The sequence below is a fragment of the Aquarana catesbeiana genome, linkage group LG01 (assembly GCF_042186555.1).
Source record: "Aquarana catesbeiana isolate 2022-GZ linkage group LG01, ASM4218655v1, whole genome shotgun sequence".
NCBI classification, from domain to species: domain Eukaryota; kingdom Metazoa; phylum Chordata; class Amphibia; order Anura; family Ranidae; genus Aquarana; species Aquarana catesbeiana.
In genome coordinates, this window is record NC_133324.1 from 396,911,116 (window position 1) to 396,928,970 (window position 17,855).

Genomic DNA, 17,855 nt, shown 5'->3' on the forward strand with positions numbered 1-17,855 from the left:
TGATTGGATGGTGCTTCACAGTACAGATGGACAATTATCCAAAACACACTGCAAAAGCAACCCAGGAGCTTTTGAAGGAAATAAAGTGGAATATTCTGCAATGGCCGAGTCAATCACTTGATCTTAACTCAATTGAGCATGCATTTCACTTGCTGAGGGCAGAAAGACCCACTCACCCTATGGACCATAGGGTGAGTACATGGATTGAAAACTGGCTACAAGGGCGAGTTCAGAGGGTGGTGATAAATGAGGAATACTTGGAATGGTCAGGGGTGGGAAGTGGGGTCCCCCAGGGTTCTGTGCTGGGACCAATACTGTTTAATTTTTTCATAAACGACATGGAGGATGGGGTAAACAGTTCAATCTCTGTATTTGCGGACTACGCTAAGCTAAGAAGGGCAATAACTTCTCCGCAGGATGTGGAAACCTTGCAAGAAGATCTGAACAAATTAATTGGGTGGGCAACTACATGGCAAATGAGGTTCAATGTAGAAAAATGTAAAATAATGCATTTGGGTGGCAAAAATATGAGTCTACTAACTAGAGGGTGAACCTAGAGGGTGAACCTCTGGGGGAATCTAGGATGAAAAGGACCTGGGGGTCCTAGTGGATGATAGGCTCAGCAATGGCATGCAATGCCAAGCTGCTGCTAACAAAGCAAACAGAATATTGGCATGCATTAAAAGGGGGATCAACTGCAGAGATAAAGCGATAATTCTCCCACTCTACAAGACTCTGGTCCGGCCGCACCTAGAGTATGCTGTCCAGTTCTGGGCACCAGTCTTCAGGAAGGATGTACTGGAAATGGAGCGAGTACAAAGAAGGGCAACAAAGCTAATAAAGGGTCTGGAGGATATTAGTTATGAAGAAAGGTTGTGAGCGCTGAACTTATTCTCTCTGGAGAAGATACGCTTGAGAGGGGATATGATTTCAATTTGCAAATACCGTACTGGTGACCCCACAATAGGGATACAACTTTTTCGTGGAAGGGAGTTTAATAAGACACGTGGCCACTCACTAAAATTAGAAGAAAAGAGGTTTAATCTTAAACTGCGTAGAGGGTTCTTTACTGTAAGAGCGGCAAGGATGTGGAATTCCCTTCCACATGCGGTGGTCACAGCGGGGGGGGGGCATCGATAGTTTCAAAAAACTTAGATTAGATTAGATAAGTACCTGAACGACTGCAACATACAGGGATATACAATGTAATACTGAGATATAATCACACACATAGGTTGGACTTGATGGACTTATGTAACTATGTAACTATGTAACAAACAAAAAACAACTGAAGACAGCTGCAGTTAGAGCCTGGCAAAGTATAAGAAAGTAGGAAACCCAGTCTTTGGTAATATCCATGGGTTCCAGACTTCAGGCAGTCATTGCCAGTAAAGGATTCTCAACAAAATATTAAAAATGAACATTTTATTTATGATTATATTCATTTGTGCAGTTACATTTGAGCCCCTAAAAATGGGGGGACTGTGTATAAAAATGGTTGCAGTTCCTAAAATTTGTACTTGATATTTATGTTCAACCCCTTGAATTAACCACTTCAGCTCCGGATAGTTTTACCCATTTTCTGACCAGGCCATTTTCTGCGATACGACACTGTTACTTTAATTGACAATTGCATAGTCGTGCGACGTTGTACCCAAATAAAATTTATGTCCTTTTTTCCCACAAATAGAGCTTTCTTTTGGTGGTATTTGATCACCTCTGTGCTTTTTATTTGTTGTGCTATAAACAAACAAAAATGACAATTTTGAATAAAAAACAATATTTTTTACTTTCTGCTATAAAACATTCCTAATAAAAAAATTTTAAAAATCGAATTTCTTCATCAATTTAGGCCAATATATATTTTGCTACATGTTTTTGGTAAAAAAAAATCCCAATAAGAGTATATTGATTGGTTTGCGCAAAAGTTATCGTGTCTACAAACTATGGGATCATTTTATGGCATTTTTATTTTTATTTTTACAAATAATGGCGGTGATCAGCGATTTTCTGTGGGACTGCGACATTGCGGCGGACAAATTGGACACTAAGTGACACTTTTTGAGGAGCAGTGGCACTAATTGGACATCGGTGCTAAAAAGAAATGCACTGTCACAGTGTAAACGACACTGGCAGGGAAGGGGTTAACACCAGGGGCGATCAAGGGGTTAAATGTGTGCCTGGGAGGTGCTTTCTAACTGTGGGGGGAGTGGATACACAGGAGGAACAGAGAAAATGTGTTTCAGCTACAAAATCTCTTTTTTGCTCCCTTACAGATCAGCTGTTTGCCTTGTTTACATAGGCAAACCGCTGCTCCTTCTCTTCACAGAATGATCAACAGGCGGGGGTGGCCATCATGGCTGCCAGACACACCGATTGGCTCCCGCTGTGTCCAATCACGCGCGCGCCCCCTATACTACATGCATGAAATCGTACGTGATTTTGCGTAGCTGGACCACCCTGCTGCAGTATATATGCGGTGGGCAGTCCGGAATCGGTTAAAGCTGAAAGTCTGCACTTCAAATTCATTTGAAACAGAGTCAAAAGTATGAAAATTGTGCCTGTGTCCAAATATATATGGACCTAACTGTATGTCAGAGGTGTCAAAGTTAATTACAATGGGGAGCCGCATCAGCATTATGGTTGCCCTCAAAGCCCGGGTGTATCTGTCAGACTATATAAATGTATCTACACATTGCGGCTACACAGAGAAAATCAGGATCTGGAGGAGGAGTTCTGTCCTCCTCTCTGCTTCTGATTGCTGAAACAATGTGGGGGCAGAGACAAGGGGGGGTCAGCAGTTGCAGGAGAGGTGTGAGGACCACATGAAATGACCTGGTGGGCCAGATTCAGCTTAAGTTTTCCTAGTATATAGTTTTTCGCAATCTAAAATTGATTTTACAGTCAGATTGTAATGTGTGTGTGATGACCTTTAATCTGGCCATAGGCTGATTAAATATGTCGGTTTCCGCAGGGACTGGACGCTTAGTATGTGGTCAACTCCACTCGAGAGAAGTCAAGTACAATATCCCAGCAGGGCAAGGTGTTTCCTACATCCACCTTGTTTGTAAATGGAGGAACCTGCTCATTTTTTTTCATTAAGCCCACTGGCTAAACTAAAGAAAACTAATAGTGTATAGCCTGCTTAAGATGGACTGTAATGCAGACCTTCATAACAGCCTTAGCAGCCTATACTTACCTTCCTTTTACTCACCTGCTGCTCTAGTGATCAGCTGCCAGTGAAAGGAAAGTAAGTACTGTGTAAGTTATGAGTCACTTGAATAGTAGCTTATACAGGCTATGGACTCCCTGTGACTCCCTGTGACTGCGCTGACTGGATCACTGTCACATGCTCCAACATACCGGGAAGTACTGGCTATTTACTTTGGTTTCAAGCTCTAAGAAGTTGGGAAGCAACAAAAAGGCAAGTATGGGTTAATAGCCAAGTCCATCTTTTGCAAAAAAAAATTAAAAAATGCACCTATATGTACAGCAAAAAAAATGTGCATTTATTATTTTTTTGCAAATCAACCTGAAACGCATTGCAACTGTAAGGCTGGGTTCACACTTGAGAATGCAGCGACTCACAGCCGGAGTCTGGGACGTCTCCATTCACTGTTTCAGGTCCGATTTCAGCCTGAATTTTGGGCTGAATTTGGACCTTAAAGAAACCAAAAGACGCACAGGACCCCTGTACAATTCGCACCGGAGCCGCTGCAGAGATGTGTCAACCGGCTCCATAAAGAACGGGTCACAATCTCCTGCTATGCAAATTGGATGCAGGGAAACCTGCATCCAATATGCAATAGCGCGAACCCAGCCTAAGACTCAAAGCTGACAGTTGCCGGTGAGGGGGTGTGGGGGCAGTGTCAGTGTTGCACGATATTGGGGGGGGGGGGAGTCCACTTGCAACCATGTTTCACCCTAAAGCCCGCCATACATGGATCAAAATTCAGCCGGTTCAGCAAAGATCGACCAAGAGTCGATCCATCTCTCAAGTCGATCAACTTGGGTACAACCAGCCTGTTGGATTCTTTTATATGTGATTATTGTTGGTGGCTATAGCAGCTAGCAGTAATCATTGTGTTCTGCCAGTCAAGAAGGCTCCATGTGCCCCCCACCAGCAGGACACAAAAGCTCTGCGGGTGGTGGAAGGAAAGCAAATTGCTCAATTCCCCCATCAAAACTGATTGTAACATGATCTAAAAGGTAGAGTTAGCCTTTAAAGTATACAAACTGCCAATTCTTTTCAGTTTAGGACAGTGTAGGGAAGGATTAGAATTCCAGTAAGGTTTTTTTTATAACTGTCTGTGTCCCAATTGGGTAGATTTACCAGCTCTATTTGTCCTGGTTACCATTGTTACTGAGACAGAAATGAAGGGAAAATTCTAAATATTAGAGTTGGCACCAGAGCGATAGGATATCTTCCTATGGGGACATCTGTTCCAATAGGGATAACTCTCACATTGTAGAATTTCCTCTCATTTCCTGTGTCTCTTAACTGTAAATAGCAAAAAGTAAAGTGACAGGGGCTTTAAACCTTACCTACTCTATCAACAGCTAAAACAATTTAGCTCTTCAGTACATACACTTTTAGGCACAGCTGTTGCTTTGCCCTGATTGGAAAAAAACACAGGCTTGTTTTCCAGCAATGCTAATAGGTGACCAAACGTCTAAGAAATGATAGAGTGCAGTGTTGTCACAAATGATAATGCTATCAACTGAAGATAATGATGTCAAGTCAAAGGCATTATGGTGAACACAGCGATCTTTATCATCATTTGTAGAGATTGATACCATACTGAAGTAAACACTGCCCACCCTGCTGTCAGTACTGACTCTCCATTGCTCATAGTGATCAATGTGCTATGCTGACCTCATACTAACATTCACCATGGGCCTCTGACACCACCAATCAATAGGTACTCTCAGTGACCCCAACAACAAAACAAAAAAACAATGGGGAAAGTTAACCTGTAATCTAATTTTAACAATGACTCATGGGCATCAAAACCAAAAAAAAATCATGAGCTATTTTTTGTAATAAAAAGAAATGCTGAGAGGGTTCTTTTATGAATCAGCGGGATGATTGTCATTAAACATTTTCTGACTGACGCCAGAGAGGCTATGTACAGTCACCTGCCTTTTAGTAAACTCACTTGTGCCATGTGCCAGTATTCTATATTCTATGGATAGATAAGAAGGCAGATGTCTGAGTAGATAGACAGACAGATAGATGTATGGGTAGAGAGACAGACAGATAGATGTATAGATAGATAGACAGACAGATAGATAGCTAGATAGATGTATAGATAGATTTATGGGTAGATAGACAAACAGACAGATGTATAGATAAATGTATGGGTAAAGAAACAGACAGATAGATGTATAGATAGATGTATGGGTAGATAGACAAACAGACAGATGTATAGATAGATGTATGGGTAGATAGACAGACAGGCAGATAGATGTATGGGTAGATAGACAGATAGATGTATAGGTAAATAGACATACAGGCAGATAGATGTATGGACAGACAGGCAGATAGATGTATAGGTAGATAGACAGACAGGCAGATAGATGTATGGGTAGAAAGACGGACAGATAGATGTATGGGTAGATAGACAGACAGATAGATAGATGTATGGGTAGATAGACAGACAGACAGACAGATAGATGTATATATAGATGTATGGGTAGAGAGACAGACAGACAGATGTATGGGTAGATAGACAGACAGACAGATGTATAGATAGATGTATGGGTAGAAAGACAGACAGACAGATGTATAGATAGATGTATGGGTAGAAAGACAGACAAATAGATGTATGGATAGATAGACAGACAGATAGATGTATGGGTAGATAGACAGAAAGATGTATGAGTAGATAGACAGGCAGATAGATAGATGTATAGATAGATGTATAAGTAGATGTATGTGTAGATAGACAGACAGATAGATAGATGTATAGATAGATGTATGGGTAGATAGACAGACAGACAGACAGATCGATGTATGGGTAGAAATACAGACTGATAGGTGCATAGGTAGATAGACAGATAGATATATAGATAGATGTATGGGTAGATAAACAGACAGATAGATGTATGTATGGGTAGATGTATGAGTAGATAGATAGATAGATAGATAGATAGATAGATAGATAGATAGATAGATAGATAGATAGATAGATAGATAGATAGATAGATAGATATACAGTCAGGTCCATAAATATTGGGACATCGACACAATTCTAATCTTTGCATAACATTCCACTTCTTTCCACTTCTTTCCCTTAAAGAACTCTTTGGTTGCTTTCGCAGTATGCTTCCGGTCATTGTCCATCTGCACTGTGAAGCGCCGTCCAATGAGTTCTGAAGCATTTTGCTGAATATGAGCAGATAATGAGCAGATAATATTGCCCGAAACACTTCAGAATTCATCTTGCTGCTTTTGTCAGCAGTCACATCATCAATAAATACAAGAGAACCAGTTCCATTGGCAGCCATACATGCCCACGCCATGACACTACCACCACCATGCTTCACTGATGAGGTAGTATGCTTTCTATAATGAGCAGTTCCTTTCCTTCTCCATACTCTTCTCTTCCCATCACTCACAAGTTGATCTTGGTCTCATCTGTCCATAGGATGTTGTTCCAGAACTGTGAAGGCTTTTTTAGATGTTGTTTGGCAAACTCTAATCTGGCCTTCCTGTTTTTGAGGCTCATCAATGGTTTACATCTTGTGGTGAACCCTCTGTATTCACTCTGGTGAAGTCTTCTCTTGATTATTGACTTTGACACACATACACCTACCTCTTGGAGAGTGTTCTTGATCTGGTCAACTATTGTAAATGGTGTTTTCTTCACCAGGGAAAGAATTCTTCGGTCATCCACCACAGTTGTTTTCCGTGGTCTTCCGGGTCTTTTGGTGTTGCTGAGCTCACCGGTGCGTTCTTTCTTTTTAAGGATGTTCCAAACAGTTGATTTGGCCACACCTAATGTTTTTGCTATCTCTCTGATGGGTTTGTTTTGTTTTTTCAGCCTAATGATGGATCTCATATTGAGAGTTGACAGCAACAGATTCCAAATGCAAATAGCACACTTGAAATTAACTCTGGAACTTTTATCTGCTCCTTGTAAATGGGATAATGAGGAAATAACACACACCTGGCCATGGAACAGCTGAGCAGCCAATTGTCCCATTACTTTTGGTCCTTTAAAAAGTGGAAGGCACATATACAAACTGTTGTAATTCCTACACCGTTCACCTGATTTGGATGTAAATACCCTCAAATCAAAGCTGAAAGTCTGCAGTTAAAGCACATCTTGTTAGTTTCATTTCAAATCCATTGTGGTGGTGTATAGAGCCAAAAAGATTAGAATTGTATTGATGTCCCAATATTTATGGACCTGACTGTATGTATAGATAGATGTATGGGTAGAGAGACAGACAGATAGATGTATAGATAGATGTATGGGTTGATAGACAGACAGATAAATGTATAGATAGATGTATGGGTTGATAGACAGACAGACAGACAGATAAATGTATGAGTAGAGAGACAGACAGATAGCTGCATAGATAGATGCATGGGTTGATAGATAGGCAGACAGCCATCTGTCTGCCTATCTATCAACCCATACATCTATCTATACAGCTATCTGTCTGTCTATCTAGCAACCCATACATGTATAGTTAGATAGACAGACAGATAGATGTATGGGTTGATAGATAGACAAACAGATAGATGTATAGATAGATGTATGCGTAGATAAACAGACAGACAGATAGATGTATAGATAGATGTATGGGTAGATAGACAGACAGATAGATGTATAGATAGATGTATAGGTAGATAGACAGACAGATAGATGTATGGGTAGAAAGACAGAAAGACAGATCGATGCATGGGTATATAGACAGACAGATATTATTAGATAGGTAAATAGATAGATTAATGGATAGGGATCAGGTTTTTTTTTCTCAGAAAATAGGTGCAGGAACTCAACCATAACCCTTCAATCCCCCCCCCCCCTCTCCCCCATATACACCCTCCAAACCACATCAAATGTTGTGGTCAAATTTCACTTACAGTGGAAGGGTCTTGAAGGTGCATTAAATACCAGGAGTGCATTACGTACAGAGTGCATAGTTCAGGGTGCACTTCACCTTCTTCCACAGCTGCTTGCCTCTGCATCCCCTATTCACATCTCCCTCTTCAGCTCTGGTCTCTGCATGCAACCCCCTCTTCCACTACCCCCATCTTCCCCCTCCCTTGGAAGCTCCACTATCTTCCATATGTCTTACTTGTGTTGCTGTATTAAGTTAAAGCACCCAACCGGCTCTAGTACTACCTCCCCACACACTGTAGGCGGTGGCTCTGCCTCTATCACTTGCAGGGAGATCATCCAGTAGGGGTTTAGGAATCGGCACTGCACCCCGGGTACCTTCATATACCTTCTCCCCATCCTGCACTCTGTGGGAGATACTCAGAAGATCAGATCTGTGGGAGCAGTTGAGAGATAAGCTGTCACTGATAAACACAGAAGCCGGATTTCTGTGTTTACAAGTGATAGCGATGAGAAGGGAGCAGAAAGTGATAGCGATGAGAAGGGAACAGAAGGCCTGAGCCAGAGGTGGTGGAACTGAGTTCCACCAAGTTCCAGCTAAAAAAAAGCCTTGATAGGGATAGATAGATAGATAGATAGATAGATAGATAGATAGATAGATAGATAGACAGACAGACAGACAGACAGACAGACAGACAGACAGACAGACAGACAGACAGACAGACAGACAGATAGATAGATATATCAAATATATTAATAGATAGATAGGGATACATTTATATCAATAGATAAATAGATAGTGATATAGATAGATAGATAGATAGATAGATAGATAGATAGATAGATAGATAGATAGATAGATAGATAGATAGATAGATAGATAGATAGATAGATAGATAGATAGATAGATAGATAGATAGATAGATAGATAGATAAAATATATTAATAGATAGATAGATAGATAGATAGATAGATAGATAGATAGATAGATAGATAGATAGATAGATAGATAGATAGATAGATAGATAGATAGATAGATAGATAGATAGATAGATAAATAGATAGATAGATAGATAAAATATATTAATAGATAGATAGATAGATAGATAGATAGATAGATAGATAGATAGATAGATAGATAGATAGATAGATAGATAGATAGATAGATAGATAGATAGATAGATAGATAGATAAATAGATAGATAAAATATATTAATAGATAGATAGATAGATAGATAGATAGATAGATAGATAGATAGATAGATAGATAGATAGATAGATAGATAGATAGATAGATAGATAGATAGATAGATAGATAGATAGATAAAATATATTAATAGATAGATAGATAGATAGATAGATAGATAGATAGATAGATAGATAGATAGATAGATAGATAGATAGATAGATAGATAGATAGATAGATAGATATAGATGGGTAAATAGCTATTAATATATAGATATATAGATGGATATATAAATAGATGCATATAGATAGATACATTTTAATAGATATATAGAGATGGATAAATAGATATATATATAGAGAGAGATGGATAAATAACAGCTATTAATAGGTAGGTAAGAAGATAGATTTCTAGATAGAATGACCTCCTAGCTCCTCTGGATGGTTGTTCTATGTGACCCATGACAAGTGTCACTTGTTGTATAATTGCAGAAACCAGTGTAGTTTTCAGGTGACTGTATACAATGTAACAATGCGGGTCTCTGTAGCATGTACATTATGTGAGTGTGTTAGTTCTGTGTAGATGGTATGCTAGTCCTGAGCTGTCATGTCTGTGTGTGTCCTCGTGTGTGCGTCCTCATGTGTGTGTGTGTCCTCATGTGTGTGTGTCCTCGTGTGTATGTCCTCGTGTGTGTTTGTCCTCGTGTGTGTGTCCTCGTGTGTGTGTCCTCGTGTGTGTCCCCTCATGTGTGTGTGTGTCCTCATGTGTGTGTGTCCTCGTGTGTGTGTGTCCTCGTGTGTGTGTGTCCTCGTGTGTGTGTGTCCTCGTATGTGTGTGTGTCCTCATGTGTGCGTGTCCTCATGTGTGTGTCCCCTCACATCTGTGTGTGTCCCCTTATGTCTGTGTGTCCTCATGTCCCCTCACGTCTGTGTGTGTCCCCTCATGTCTGTGTGTCCCCTGTCTGTGTGTGTGTCCTCATGTCTGTGTGTTCCCTCACGTCTGTGTGTGTCCCCTCATGTCTGTGTGTGTCCCCTCATGTCTGTGTGCGTCCCCTCATGTCTGTGTGCGTCCCCTCATGTCTGTGTGCGTCCCCTCATGTCTGTGTGTGTCCCCTCATGTCTGTGTGTGTCCCCTCATGTCTGTGTGTCCTCATGTCTGTGTGTCCCCTCACGTCTATGTGTGTCCCCTCACGTCTGTGTGTGTCCCCTCACGTCTGTGTGTGTCCCCTCACGTCTGTGTGTGTTCTCTCACGTCTGTGTGTGTTCCCTCACGTCTGTGTGTGTCCCCTCATGTGTGTGTGTCCCCTCATGTCTGTATGTCCCCTCACGTCTGAGTGTGTCCCCTCATGTCTGTGTGTTCCCTCACGTCTGTGTGTGTGTCCTCATGTTTGTGTGTCCTCATGTCTGTGTGTGTCCCCTCATGTCTGTGTGTGTCCCCTCATGTCTGTGTGTCCTCATGTCTGTGTGTCCTCATGTCTGTGTGTCCCCTCACGTCTGTGTGTCCTCATGTCTGTGTGTGTCCCTTCATGTCTGTGTGTCCTCATGTCTGTGTGTCCTCATGTCTGTGTGTGTCCCCTCACGTCTGTGTGTCCTCATGTCTGTATGTCCCCTCACGTCTGTGTGTGTTCTCATGTCTGTGTGTCCTCATGTCTGTGTGTGTCCCCTCATGTCTGTGTGTCCTCATGTCTGTGTGTGTCCCCTCACGTCTGTGTGTCCTCATGTCTGTATGTCCCCTCACGTCTGTGTGTGTTCTCATGTCTGTGTGTCCTCATGTCTGTGTGTGTCCCCTCACGTCTGTGTGTCCTCATGTCTGTGTGTGTCCCTTCATGTCTGTGTGTCCTCATGTCTGTGTGTGTCCCCTCACGTCTGTGTGTCCTCATGTCTGTGTGTGTCCTCATGTCTGTGTGTGTCCCCTTATGTCTGTGTGTCCTCATGTCTGTGTGTGTCCCCTTATGTCTGTGTGTCCTCATGTCTGTGTGTGTCCCCTTATGTCTGTGTGTCCTCATGTCTGTGTGTGTCCCCTCATGTCTGTGTGTCCTCATGTCTGTGTGTGTCCCTTCATGTCTGTGTGTCCTCATGTCTGTGTGTCCTCATGTCTGTGTGTCCTTATGTCTGTGTGTGTCCCTTTATGTCTGTGTGTCCTCATGTCTGTGTGAGTCCCCTCACATCTGTGTATCCTCATGTCTGTGTGTCCTCATGTCTGTGTGTCCTCATGTCTGTGTATCCTCATGTCTGTGTGTCCTCATGTCTGTGTGTCCTCATGTCTGTGTGTCCTCATGTCTGTGTGTCCTCATGTCTGTGTATCCTCATGTCTGTGTGTCCTCATGTCTGTGTGTCCTCATGTCTGTGTGTGTCCCCTCATGTCTGTGTGTCCTCATGTCTGTGTGTGTCCCCTCATATCTGTGTGTCCTCATGTCTGTGTGTGTCCCCTCATGTCTGTGTGTCCTCATGTCTGTGTGTGTCCCCTCATGTCTGTGTGTCCTCATGTCTGTGTGTCCTCATGTCTGTGTGTGTCCCCTCGTATCTGTGTGTCCTCATGTCTGTGTGTCCCCTCATGTCTGTGTGTGTCCCCTCATATCTGTGTGTCCTAATGTCTGTGTGTCCCCTCATATCTGTGTGTCCTCATGTCTGTGTGTGTCCCCTCATGTCTGTGTGTCCTCATGTCTGTGTGTGTCCCCTCATGTCTGTGTGTCCTCATGTCTGTGTGTCCTCATGTCTGTGTGTGTCCCCTCATGTCTGTGTGTCCTCATGTCTGTGTGTCCTCATGTCTGTGTGTCCCCTCACGTCTGTGTGTGTTCTCATGTCTGTCCTCACATCTGTGTGTGTTCTCATGTCTGTCCTCACGTCTGTGTATGTTCTCATGTCTGTCCTCACGTCTGTGTGTGTTCTCATGTCTGTCCTCAAGTCTGTGTGTGTCCCCAGCTCACCATGAAAAGTTGATTCCAACAAGTGGAGAGATGACCCCAAAGGCCCATAGAGGAAAGGTTGTGTATGTGAGATGAAGGTAGGACTACTTACCGACGAGCCAGCCCAGAAAGGACACGAGCTCCTGATCTGGGGGTTCTTGCTGAGTGACAGGGCCCCAAAACTGAGGGCCACAGTGCAGCAGCCCAGGATGAGCTGTAACAAGCCGAGGGAGAGCAGAGGTCTGCCGGGCAGAGTGAGTCCAGAAGCCGCTCGGCGCCTACTGCTGATAGGAGGAGGGGGACACAGCCCTAGGGAGGCTGAACATCGAGGGGGTTGTAGTACCCCCCGGGCCCTCCGTGTCCGGTGCTGAGAGGGCTCCCCGCCCGGGGAAGAACTACAGGCTGCATTACCCATGGAAGACGAGAGCCCGGCCATGGGACAACAAGAGCCAGGAAGCAGCACTGGCAGAGACATCATTGGGAAGGGGAGGGTAGCAGTGCTGGAAGAGGGGGGAGGCTGGAAACCTGATCAGACACAACACAGCCCAGCTAATACCGTCTTGTCATATGGGCCAGCCATAGCATGCTCTCCAGCCATAGCATGCTCTCCTCCCTGGAAGCCTTCTTCTTCTTCTTCTTCTTCTTCTTCTCCTCCTCCTCCTCACACCCCTTCTCTTCTTCTTCCCTGCACACCACAGTCCGACATGGAAGTTCCAAAATAACTCCAGTGATTATTAGGAGGGGGGTGGGGAGTGCCTGGCACTCATACTTGGCATGTGTACACACAGGGCTCTACATCAACTTCTCTCTGGAGGCTCAACACCTCTTTTCTGACCTATTCCCTCTCCTATGGAGGACCATTCCTGGAATACTACTGGACTTCTGTCCCAAATCCAGGACTAGTCCAAGGAAAGCCTTTCCCTTCTTTTCACGAAAAGCTAAACTTTGTTTTTTATTTTGTTTTTGTTTTTTTCATTTTGTATATGGTAAAGGAGTGTTATAACCCCTGCACGTTTTATTTTTGCCATCTGTGAGATTTCTCTTCACTTCCTGTCCTATAGCCACAACAGGAAGTGAGAGAATATCCCTCCAAAATAAGGGAATCTCCTGTTTTCACAGGGTCACTAGAACTACCGTCCCCATTGGAAGATATCCCCACAATTCCTGTTCTCGGGACAACTTTTTATTATTATTATTCTTATTATTATACAGGATTTATATAGCGCCAACAGTTTGCGCAGCGCTTTACAACATGAGGGCAGACAGTACACTTACAATACAAATCAATACAGGAGGGATAAGAGGGCCCTGCTCGTCAGAGCTTACAGTCTAGAAATTTTCTTTTACATTTGGTGATAATGATCGAGAGGGTGAATCTCCCTAACGGGGACACAGACCTCTACACTCTATCTAAAATAAAACAAATAAAAAACTTTGGCCTTTAGTTAGCCTTTAAATCGATTGTAAACCTTTGTGTTTTATTTTTTTAAAACAACAAACATGTCATACTTACCTCCACTGCGCAGCTCGTTTTGCACAGAGTGGCCCCGATCCTCCTCTTCTTGGGTCCCTCAGCGGCTCTGGCGGCTCCTCCCCACATCACATAACCCCCTAGGAGAAGCGCTCTCCCAGGGGGTTACCATGCGGGTGTGCCCCTGAGTCCAGCATTTACGTCCATAGACACGAATGCTGGACTCGGCCCCGCCCCCTGGCGCCGGCATCATTGGATTTGATTGACAGCAGTGGGAGCCAATGGCTGCGCTGCTATCAATCTATCCAATCAAGAGCCTGGACTCCGTGCAGAGAGGGACAGCGCGTCTCCACCGAGGGAATAAAGGGGCTCAGGTAAGTAAAACGGGGGGGGGGGGGGGTCACTGCCAGAAGTTTTTTCACCTTAATGCATAGGATGCATTAAGGTGAAATAACACCAGGGTTTACAACCCCTTTAACTTCTTGCCAACCACAGAACACACATATGTGGCAGCAAGGAACATGGGCTTTAACACCCAGCTGCCACACATAAGCATCTAAAACTTAAAAAACAAAGTTTGGCATTTAATTTATTTCAGGTACTTATATAGCGCAGTCAATTTACGCAGCACTTTACATATACATTGTACATTCACATCAGTCCCTGCCCTCAAGGAGCTTACAACCTAAGGTCCCTAACTCACATTCATACATATACTAGGGACAATTTGGACAGGGTCCAATTAACCTACCAGCATGTCTTTAGAGTGTGGGAGGACACCGGAGTGCCAGGAGGAAACCCACGCAGGCACAGGGAGAACATGCCAGACAGATAGTGTTGTGGTTGGGATTCGAACCAGCAACTTTTTTTGCTGCTAGGTGAAAGTGCTATCCACTACACAACTGTGCTGCCCATGTTAGTCTTTAACTTCTTGCCAACAATATAACACACATATGCAAAAGCAAGGAAATTGGCTTTAACACCCATTTGCCACACATAAGCATCCATCGCCGCATGATGTCATGAACATGTAAGGCAGGTGCAGGGTTACCCTCTGTCCAGTAGGTGGTACTGTGCCTTTATACAGATGGAGTGGAGAGGGAAAATGTCCCCTCATGGACTCCATCAGCGTTTTAGAAGAACCAGCTGTCTGATTGGACGCTACAACCTCAGGTGACCTTCACTGGTCATCTTGATGTGGGACCTTATAAAATAGGTATGTCAGGTACAGAGACCCCATTTGTTAGGGAGAGTGCATAGCATAGAGAATGGTTCCTGGCAAGTAGGGTCAGAATAGGGACAACATTGGCCTTGAGGAATCCAGATCAGGAACGCAGAGCTTAGGCTTATCTCAGCACCAGTATTATGCAGTCCATACATGGAGCAAATCCCTCCTGCCAAGTCATTGTATTCTTCCGGTGGGGGAAGCCATCTCCGCCGGGAGAAGACAGTGATTATTGCTAGTGGCTATACCAGACGCTAGCCATGATCGCATGTAAAATCCATCGGGCTGGTTGTACCTCCAAGTCACAGTTTCATCAACCATAAGCCCTCATTCACACGAGGCGGACTCCGTTTCCACGGAGCCCGCCTCGGTCCGCCGGCTCTGCGGGAGATCAGTCCGTTGATCTCCGCTGAGCCGGCGAATGACAGGTCCCTCTCTGCTCACTGAGTGGGGAGGAGCTTGTCAGGTGCAGCTGCTGCCTGTGGAGGGATCGGATGAAAACGGACAGCTTGTCCGTTTTCATCAGATCTCACCCGATCCGATCCGCCAGCGACGGACCTGGACGTAGGGCCATCCATCTGCTTTTAGCGGATCGGACCGGGTCGGATGTCAGCGGACATGTCTCCGCTGACATCCGACGCTCCATAGGCTAACATGGAGCACCCATTCAGGTCCACCGTCAAAATTGACAGGCGGACCTGAAAGGTCCGATCACGTGAAAAGGGCCTTATGTAGAAATATATCCAAAACAGTAAAAGTAACTAATCACTAAACAGCAAACATCCACTTTCCATTAGTGCTGATGAATCTGTTAACCACTTGCTTACTGGGCACCTAAACCCCCTCCTACCCAGACCAATTTTCAGCTTTTAGCCCTGCCACTCCTTAAATGACAATTGCACGGTCATACAACACTGTACCCAAATGAAATTTTTATCATTTTTTCCCACAAATAGAGCTTTCTTTTGGTGGTATTTGATCACCTCTGTTTTTATTTTGTTTTTTTTTTAATTAAAAAAAAACAAAACCATTTTATATTTTGTTAATAAATATTGCAAACAGGTAATTTTTCTCCTTCATTGATGTGCGTTGATGAGGCTACACTGATGGGCACTGATAGGCTGCACTTATGGGCACTGATAGACTGCTCTGATGGGCACTGATAGGCTGCATTGATGGGCACTGATAAGGCGACACTGATAGGCACTGATAAGGCGGCACTGATGGGCACTAATAGACGGCACTGGTGGGCACTAATAGGTGGCACTGGTGGGCATTGATGGGTGGCACTGATGGGCAGCACTGAAGGGCATTGATAGATGGCACTGAAGGGCACTAATAGGTGGCACTGATAGCTGGCACTGATGGGTGGCAGTGATGGGCACTGATCGGCACTGGTAGGCCACACTGATAGGCAGCACTTCTAGGAGGCACTGATGAGGCACCACTAGTGGGCATTGATAGGTGGCACTGATGTACTTGTGGGCACTGATTGGTGGGCACATATGAGGCGGCTTCGCCTTTCCCTGCTCGGGACCAATGTCCCTTCAACAGGAGCCGGTGATCAGCTTTATTTTCTCCTCACGCTGTCAGAGTGAGAAGAAAAAAAAAATGGTTACTGATTCTCTGTTTACATCATATGATCAGCTGTCATTGGCTGACAGCTGATCACGTGGTATGGGTCGGGATCAACCCCCTACTCCGATACTCCTGCTGGGGGGCGTGGCCAGCTTGCTAAGGGGAGGACGTCTATTGACGCCCTCCCGGCAAAGCAGATCCGCGCTGTAGCCGTCATTCGGCTATAGCGCGAATCAGAAGGAGTTAAAATAGGCAGGTCACAGACCTCTGACAAAGTCTACGACGATACACGTTAGGGTGAAGCTACACGGCCACTCAGCTTGTCTACCCTCTTGGAGTTCAACCCGGGCATCACTGCGATTCTTTCAATATTAGAAGCGGTGGAGTGACACCAGGCAGGCAAGCTACTGTTTACATGCTTGTTTTTAATCCTATATTTGTAAGTGCAATATGTAAGGGGGGATTTGGGGTTTAATTAAAAACTGTTTAAAACGGAATTATACTATGAGAGCTTCTTTATTCTTTGGGCATGATCGCTGATGAGCTTGGGATCCAGTAGCAATCTATTGGAGTCTGGCATTCCAGGATAGAACACAGTGTGAACCTATACAGACCTAATACTGATGAAATTACATTAGAAGCTAAAGAGGTAGTCCGTACCATGATGACCAGAGGAGCAAGTCCGCTTATTTGTGGAGTTTAAGGTTGATTTTCACCTGATTTCTGGTGAGTGTAACATCTTAAGGGAATGGTGTCCCACGTGGTGTAGTGAAGGGATGAAGATTCTGAGGAATTAATTATAATTAAAACAATTTCAACACTTCCCCACGCACTGTTGGTTATTTTGTTACAGCTGATTACTCTACAGAGACTTTTTTAATACTTTTTTTATTCTTGTTTATAATGAGGACATTGTGCTGGATTTATATATTATTATGTTTTAAAATTAATATCTTTCTGGGATTGATACAAGAGTTTAGTGCTGCTAATGCCTATATCTCCTTAGGGTGTGTGGACATATTTTTTACATTATGTAGAAATGGTCAACTGTAGTCACAATCAGGAAACCTGCTTTGAGAAATGGCATTCATATATTGCTGGAATACAGATGTAGCACCCTGATGTTTAGGCAGGGTTGCTATTAAATTTATTTGCCAAGCGATAGTTGCCTTGGCCAACCTTTTTTTTTTGCCAGGATTTTGCCATAATTGTGGAATTGCTGCACTTCTCTCTTCTGTCCCTAGATGACCGGTTATCTGGTGACATTAGATAAGACAAGGGCATTGCAATGGGATCATAGATAGAACTACTAACCTGTAGAATTTTTTAAATGTCGCCTATGGAGATTTTTGAGGGTAAAAGTTTGATGACATTCCACGAGCGGGCTCAATTTTGAAGCGTGACATGTTGGGTA

At 43.7% G+C, this 17,855-nt stretch overlaps 1 protein-coding gene across 5 annotated transcripts in view; it reads right to left on the reverse strand.

The window, feature by feature from the left end:
• ENTREP1 (endosomal transmembrane epsin interactor 1) overlaps positions 1-13,408 on the reverse strand; it is a 134,363-nt gene extending 120,955 nt beyond the window's left edge. Inside the window, exon 1 of one of the 5 annotated variants that reach the window (XM_073634650.1) lies at positions 12,280-13,342. In XM_073634650.1, the coding sequence (XP_073490751.1) occupies positions 12,280-12,645 (366 nt within the window). In that variant the 5' untranslated portion in view covers positions 12,646-13,342. Of the gene's footprint in view, positions 1-12,279 lie in introns of all 5 variants that reach the window. The other 4 variants (XM_073634642.1, XM_073634636.1, XM_073634664.1 and 1 more) reach the window with 4 other exon arrangements.
• Positions 13,409-17,855: the final 4,447 nt, after the last annotated feature.